The sequence below is a fragment of the Panthera onca genome, chromosome A2, assembly GCF_046562875.1.
Source record: "Panthera onca isolate mPanOnc1 chromosome A2, mPanOnc1 haplotype 2, whole genome shotgun sequence".
NCBI lineage: Eukaryota > Metazoa > Chordata > Mammalia > Carnivora > Felidae > Panthera > Panthera onca.
Genome location: NC_138340.1, coordinates 3,180,002 through 3,187,609, shown reverse-complemented (window position 1 = coordinate 3,187,609; position 7,608 = coordinate 3,180,002). Strand labels below are relative to the sequence as shown.

General features: G+C 57.8%; 1 protein-coding gene across 2 annotated transcripts; it reads right to left on the bottom strand.

The window, feature by feature from the left end:
- Nucleotides 1-638: 638 nt before the first annotated feature.
- Nucleotides 639-7,495, bottom strand: EBI3 (Epstein-Barr virus induced 3). Of its 2 annotated transcripts, none has more exons than XM_078443608.2 (5): nucleotides 6,633-7,495; nucleotides 5,688-5,811; nucleotides 4,439-4,617; nucleotides 3,255-3,412; nucleotides 639-1,023 (listed from the first exon to the last, which is right to left on the bottom strand). In XM_078443608.2, the coding sequence occupies exons 1-5, from the start codon at nucleotides 6,697-6,699 to the stop codon at nucleotides 871-873; spliced, it is 681 nt and encodes a 226-aa protein (XP_078299734.1). In that variant the 5' UTR covers nucleotides 6,700-7,495; the 3' UTR covers nucleotides 639-870. The 2 variants fall into 2 exon arrangements, with proteins under 2 accessions (XP_078299734.1, XP_078299735.1); XM_078443609.2 differs by having other exon boundaries at nucleotides 5,688-5,808; nucleotides 6,633-7,494.
- Between the last annotated feature and the right edge of the window lie 113 nt (nucleotides 7,496-7,608).

Genomic DNA, 7,608 nt, shown 5'->3' with positions numbered 1-7,608 from the left:
GGATCATCCAGGGTAGCCCGCCTCGATGTTCATTAACTTAATAAAAGATCCTTAATCGTCAAATTAAGGATTCTCATGATTCTTAATCACACCTGCAAAATCCCTTTTGCCATGGTAGGTACTGTATTCACAGATTCTGGGCATTAGGAGTTGGGTATCTTGGGGGGGCCATGACTTTGCTGGCCATAGACGACGTGGTCAGGAAAGAATTCTCGGAGAAGGTGACCTCCGAGTGAAATTCACAAACAAGTCCGTGGATTTTCTCTGGTCTTCGGTCCGCAAGGCTTTGCCCCCTCCTAGAGAAACCTTCCCAGATTCATGTCATTTTTGTGTCCATCCACAATGAGGCTCACCCCCAGGCAGCTTTTCAGGAGGTAGGTGGTCTGAACGCCTGAACTGAACGGATTCCACCCTCTATCCCAGGCAGAACCCCTGCCCCCAGCCCCAGGACTCCGCCATCCCCAGGCTCTGCCTCCGTTCCAGCCCTGACCCCATTCATAGGAGCTGGGAGTCGCTGTGTGTGTGTCCCACTCCATTCTCTCCTCTCTGGGTCTCATCTGGGTCTACTGAAGGAAGGGAGGAGGAATCCTCATTCCAGCAACAACAGTCTTTTTCTAGTTAAACAATAAAAGACATCACACGTTCACAGTTCATAAAGCCCTGTACTGGGGTCTAAGAAAGAAGTACATCCCCATTTCACAGATTGACAAACTGAGGCTCAGGGGGGGCGCAAAGTGATTTGTCCACAGTGGCCCAGCAACTCAGCAGCAGCGAATCCAGGCCAGTTGGGTCCCATCCGCGGCAGTGGGGAAGGGGGAGGGTTGGACGTCAAGGACCCAACCCCTCCTCTGGGGGTCCTAGAAAGCCCTGCTACTTGTCCAAGATCATGGAGGCAGTGGCAGGGAGACTCCAATCACTCACTTCCCCATAGTCGGTGAGGTCCTGAGCGGCCACCTGGATGCAGTACTTGGCCTGGGGCCTCAAAGCCCTGAGGGTGAAGGATGTGGCTTCAATGGGCCCCACCTGAGAGCAGAAGAGAGGGCCAGGTCAGTGGGAAGGACAAGGCTGGGAGGGGCCGCTGTGCACAGAACTGCAAGACCCAGACCCTCCTCACCCAATCCAAAAAACACGTCCTCTGCGGCCCCCTCCACCGCGTTGGGCCTTCCCCATCCCTGGCCCCAGAGCTGCCCGGTTCAGGATTCCTTGGGGGACTGCACGGGCCCCCAGGCTGTCTCAGCAGCCAGACCCCAGCACCCCACTCCTCCTCCGGGCTCCCTCCTGGCCCCCTGGGTTAACCTTGTTTTTAAGTTTTCGGTATCTTCTGATTCGAGATCTTCAACGTCTTCCTGACCAGGGTCAGCCGAGTCTCAGAGTTCGCAAGCAGGCCAGGAGCCTGCCTCTCACGTACAAACCCACAAACCTGCCGATTGGACTCACACCCCTCTTCCTCTCTCTTTCAAGCCGGCACTCCCCCTGCCTCAAAGCCTCTGGGGCTGGTGCAGCCCAGAGCCCTTCAGACTCGCCAACCCCGAGCTGTCTACCTCGTCCTGCCTTGCCTTTCCGTGGAAATCCCAACAGAGGCACAGCCCGGCTCCCGTTTTGCCTCCTGACCGTCCTGATGTTGCCCCAGGGCCCCCCTCTGTCGGGAAATCTACTAAATCTTCTTGCCAAGGCACTGACCTCTCCACATCCTCACTTGGCCACCTCCGTAGACGACAACCCATGGGCACGAGGGAGGCACACACTCAGCAATTCTCTGGCCTGATATTCCCACCCTCCCTCCCAGAGCCGGCCCTTTCCTCCTGCCGGGTCCCCCCTCATCCTCAAGGACGACCCATCCCAGCCCCCAGAGGCAACCTCCTAGCCCCAGACCTGACTGGCTCCCTCTCGGCTCTGCCCTGACCTGTCCTGATGGTCGCAGGATGTGGTGATTGACATTTCGCATTTAGATTCAAGGTTGCGCAACTTTGCGAATACACTCAAAGCCACTGGCTTCGTATAGTGTTGTGCACTTTAAAACGGCGAGTTTTATGGCATGCAAATTCTGTCTCAGTTTTAAGGATTGCGAAAATATTTAAAATAAAATTAATGAACGCTAAATAAAACTTAAAAGCCACTTCCTTAGCTCAGTCTGGGTGGCTCAGTCGGTTAAGCATCTGACTCTGATTTCAGCTCAGGTCACGATCTCACCGGTTTGGGAGCTGGAGCCCCGTCCCCCCGTGGGGCTCCTGACTGACCGTGCAGAGCCTGCTTGGGATTCTCTCTCCTCTCTCTCTCTCTCTGCCCCTTCCCAACTCGCGCGTGCATAGCCTTCCTCTCCCTCTCAAAATAAATAAATAAACTTAAAAAAAAAAAAAAAGGCCAGATCCTTGGCTACCCACCCCCCCCTTGCAGACACGTGTGGTTCGCGGTACAATTGTGGGTGCAGACGGAGAACATTTCCATCTTCCCAGAAAGGCCTACGGGACAGGACTGAAGAAGCCCTGAGCTCCTGGTCCCCGCTTCCCAGGCTGTCTGGTACACAGCTGACCTTCTCAGTACCCTGCCCTTATTTGTTTTTTCACTTTGTAAGCATGCAAAACAACGGATTTGTTTTCAAGCAAGGTGAGAGTCACATGACATGAAATTCACCCATCCAAAGATACCATCCAGTGGCATTGAGTACCTTCCCACTGTTGTGCAACCGTCAACTCTCCTTCCAGAACATCCCATCGCCCCAAAAGGAAGCCACGGGCTCATCAGCAACCTCCCCCCCCCCCACCCCCCCCACCCCCGGCCCCGGGCAGGCACGAGCCCCCCTCCCGTCCGTGGATGAGCCTGTTCTGGACGTTTCACACACGTGGGCCCACACCACGTGGCCTCTCGTGTCTGGTTCCCTCCCTGCACTGCGGGGGGGGGGGGGGGGGGGGCGCCTCGCTCCTGCTCGCGACCCGGGGAGGTGCGCGTGCGCGGTGGACGCGTGCATCTCTGGGTGCGCGCGTGCGCGGTGGACGCCTGTGTGTTTCTGATTCATCCGTTGACGTTTGGGCAGTTTCCACGCTTCGGCTGCTGTGAACGGCGCTGCCGTGAACGTGTATGTGCGAAGATTTGTTCGCGTTCCCATCTGCCGCCCCTTTGGGTAGACAGCCAGGAGTCCAATCCCGGGGCTGCCCCCACGTGGCGCACTGGCTGCGTTTGAGGCCCCAGCGCCCGCCTGCTCCCGCGGTGCCCTCTACCCGGGGACCACCCTCCCCTCCTCCCCTCGTCCTCCTCACCTGGCGGAAGCGGGCAGATCTGTGATGCTTGTATCGGATCCAGTACTTGAGTGAGAAGGTCTCCGGGAAGGGCCAGGACCGGGGGGGTTCCCACTGCACCCACAGCCGCTGCCCAGGGATGGGGCTCAGGCGGACGCCTTCTGGAGGGTCCGGTTTGACTGATGGGCAAGCAGGATGCGGGGTCAGGAAGGGATGGGAGATTCCCTCCTTCACGCAACCAGATCCTTATCGACGGTCTACTGAGTGTCCATTGGTGGCCTGGGCACTGGGGACATAACACAAACCCAACCCCTGCCCTCTTGGAGCTCAGTCAATCCCCTGGAGCGAAAGACCAGGAACAAGAAGCAAATCCGTAGGTCGTGAAGGGTAAGGAAGAAAGATCGAGAGTGCCCACAGGAGGAGAATGGGTTGCAGTGCTTTTCTGAGCGTCATTCACACACCGCCAAGCTCACCTTCCTGAAGTGTCTCCAGTTCAGTGGTTTTTAGTACGTTCACAGACTTGTGCAACCATCACCACTTAACTGAGTGAGCCCCCCCCCCCCCCCCGGTGCCCCTAGACTTTCTTAATAACCACCAGCAACATATGAGGGTTTGCAATCCAACAATGTGCTCGGAGAGTTGGCGGGGGTGGGAGGAGCTCACTGAGGAGATGAGTAGAGGCCTGAAGGAGGTGAGGGAGTGAACTCCCCCAGAGAGATCTGGGGGAAGAGGATTCCCGGCAGAGGGCACAGACAGTGCAAAGGTCCTGGGGCAGGACCTGCCTGGTGTGTTGGAGGGACAGAGGAGGCGCGTGTGGCTGCAGTAGAAGGAGTGAGGAGGAGAGAGGGAGGAGGGCAGGGAGGGGATGGGGCAGGTGCGCAGGGCCTTGGGGATCCAGGGGAGGAGGACTTGGGAGTCCTGGAGGGCTGTGGGCAGAGGAGGGCTGGACCCGACTCGGAGGCTCGTGTGCACCCTCTGGTGGCCACTGTGGGGAGGACGGACTGTGGGGGTGAGGGCTGGAGTCTGGGACCCGGGTGCAGGGCCAGACAGGGGCTCAGGATGGGGAAAAGTGGGTCTCTTCTCGAAGAAATACAAAGGTGGGGCTGACGGGACCCAGGATGGGTGGCAGGAGGTGGGTGGTGAGAGGGGGGAGGGGCAGGAGCAAGCTGACGGCCTCCACACCCCCCATCGCTGCCCACACTCACTGATGTGTTCCGGAACAAAGGGCACGAAGCTGCTGCTGGTGCCCCGGGGCTGCACAGCCGTGACGTTGAGTATGTATGGCACCATGGAAAACATCTGGACGTCTGGGATGGTGCAGCTGGTGGCCTCTGGTGTCAGCTGGAGGCAGGGCCGGCTCTCCCCGTGGGCAGCCACGCCCAGCCTGGACACGCAGGGACAGTATGAGGGCCTCGGCCCTTCCTGCCGGCCCGCCTGTGCCCCGGACCCCGTGCGGACAGCACTCGAGGACCACGGGCTGGGATCCTGCTGTTGGCTGGGTGACCCTGAGGGAGCCGTTCGCCCCAACATCGCAGAGCCTGTGGTGACCCAGGGCCAGGGGTACCGCCCCACAGGGAGATGCTAGGGTTCGGATGCTACAGGCTTCTGGAATGTCAAAGTTCCAGCCTTAGAATTGCAACATCCCAAGGTCTATGGAATCACAGGTTTGGAAATAAGAAGATCCTGATTCTGCTGAGTTCTGAGGCCCTGAGACTTCAGACTCTAGAGACATTCCAGAACATTCCAGAGCCTTCCAGAATATTCCACAGGCTCCGACCACGCTGTTGGATGCAGCGGTCACCGGCCACGAGTGGCTCTCCACCATCTGAAAGATGGCTGGTGCAACCGAGGGTGTGTTTCTAATTTATTTCATCTACCCTCAACGTCAAGTTCCCAGTTGGGTGAATCGATTTTCCCAGCCACAAATTTTATAAAACATAACCAGAGACCGAGAATTTCCAGTGAATGTTTAGCACGTGAGTTGAAACGTGCTATAAGTGTAAAATGCATGTGGAATTTCAAAGAAGACTAAGCATAAAAAGGTTGTGAAATATCTCATTAATTTTGAAAATATTGACTACACGTTCAAATAATTATTCTTGAATCCTCTTAAGTAATATCAACTTCTATCATAAACGTAAATACACGGATCGTACATAAGCATGTTAAATTACATCCCATCGTATTAAACGAGAAGTCCTCGGGATGTTTAGACGTTACCGAAGTAAGATACCAAAGTCAACTTCACAATTTCCCTTTCCTTTTTAAACGTGGCTTCTCGAAGATTTTAAACAAGGCACGTGACTCACAATCTGTATTTTAGGAAGTGTATTTCCCCTAGCTGGTGCTGCTCCAGAGTCCCGAGGGTTTCAGGTCTCCCTAAGCCTCCAGCTGTCCTGGTCTCAGGGCCAGCAGGAACCCCCCCCCCCCCGGAGGCCCCCCTAGCACTCTGACCTGTACGTGGCAATGAAGGAAGTGGGCCTGGTGGGGAGCGGAGAGGCCGGCAGGGTCCAGATGCAGTCTACGGCGATTGGGTACCTAGAGGCCCGGCACCGCACCCTGGGCTGGGTGGGGGCTGCTGGGGCCCCGGAGGGAGAGGGAGCAGGGTGAGCTTTCAAAGTCACCCTGGGGATGGTCCGAGCCCTACTGTGTGCCTGGCGCCAGCCTCCCCGCCAGGCACACAGTAGGTGCCTAATAAAGGTTTGTGAAATGAATGAATGAGTGCGTGAGTGAAAGGCACCTGCCTCATCTCCCACCTTCTCTAGCACCTGGGAAGGAAGTATTAGCCCATTTTCCAGATGGGGAGACTGAGGTTTTTTTTTTTTTAATTTTTTAATGTTTTATTTATTTTTGAGAGACAGGGCGCAAGTGGGGGAGGGGCAGAGAGAAGGAGGGAGGCACAGAATCCCAAGCAGGCTCCGGGCTCCGAGCTGTCAGCACAGAGCCTGACGCGGGGCTCGAACCCACGAACCGTGAGATCATGACCTGAGCCGAAGTCGGACGCTCAACCGACTGAGCCGCCCAGGCGCCCCAGACTGAGGTTTAAGGAGCCTCAAAGGGGACCTGGGTGGCCCCTCTCGTAACAACTTTGTTTCGAAGCAAGTGAAATGGATGCTATAATTAAAACGTCTCTCGTTCCCTCCCTGCCTCCCTCCGTCTCTCTTCCTCCATCCAAGCTGTGGCTGCCGCTTCCTGGTGCCACTTTGCGGTGGGACTCATCCTGTGTCTCAGTTTCCCCATCTGTGCAATGGGATGGTAACGGCCTCCCCCCCTGCACCGGGTATCCAGTAGGTGTGTGAGCTCCCACCCCAGCTCAGAATGTTCCATGGCAGGCAACCTCCAGGCCCCAGGGAACGTCCCTCTGCCCTGGCCTCCCAGGCCCCCGGGGGTCCCACATACCTTCTCTCCCGATGCAGGGTGAGCAGCCCACACAGAGGGCGAGCACCAGAAGGAGTCTTGAGGCCATGACTCCGCGGGCTCTGCTGTCATGAGCTGGGGCAGGAGCACCTTGGGGAGGCAGGGGACTGGAGTCCCACCCGAGGGGGGAAGCACAGCCCCCGGGTCAAAGCCCCAGCTTCTCCTTCCCCAGATATGACTCCCCCACCCAGTTGGCGGGGCCAGTGGAGAGCTGAGCAGGGGCTGGGGCGGCGGTGGTGGCGGAGGAGGTCCCTTCACTATCGCGGCCACCAGCGGGGCTCTGGAGGCCCCGAGGGTGCGGGCAGGAGAGGAGGCCACGAAAGAGAGAAGTGGAGACCCCGTGGCCTTTCCCACAACAGCCCGGCTGCCAGTCCTTCCTTCCGCCTGCAGCGAGGACGGGGACGGGGAAACCCCCGGAGGGGGACAATGTCATGGAGAAGGATGAGAAAGGAACACTGTGGGGAGGGACACAGGGACACACACAGAGAGGAGAGAGCAAGACACAGAGATGGGAGACCGTGAGACAGGGGTGGAAACAGAGGAGACACAGAGACAGAGACAGACAGAGACCTAGGGAAGGAGACAGGGTGAAGAGAGGCCCGGCCGCAGTGGTGGGGACCCACCCTGGCCAGGGCTCCACACGCCAGGCCACAGAGAGACAGAAACGCAGGCCCTGGGGACGGAGCCCCACCTGCGGACCTTATCAGAGCCACAGGGATCCCAAGGGACAGGCTGAGCCCCTACAGACATGGTGCCTTCCCTGGACACCCAAGGAAACCCCCGGGACAAGCCACACTCCTGCCTCCCCTGCCTTAGCTAGAAAGATCCAAGAAACCCCAGGGGATTTCTGGGGACTTGCCAGGGGCAGGGAGGCTGGGGGTGGGATGCCCCCAGCAAGGCAAGATTCAGGGTGAGGAAAGTGACACAGGCCGGGCAGACGCGGATCCTGTCTTCACTT

Excerpts from the sequence above, each read along its gene's own strand:
- EBI3 (XM_078443608.2), bottom strand. The coding sequence starts at position 6,699 with ATGGCCTCAAGACTCCTTCTGGTGCTCGCCCTCTGTGTGGGCTGCTCA. Across the intron at positions 5,812-6,632 it reads ACCCTGCATCGGGAGAGAAG|CAGCCCCCACCCAGCCCAGG; the intron begins GTATGTGGGACC and ends CCGGGGCCCCAG. Across the intron at positions 3,413-4,438 it reads CTTTGTTCCGGAACACATCA|TCAAACCGGACCCTCCAGAA; the intron begins GTGAGTGTGGGC and ends CTTGCCCATCAG.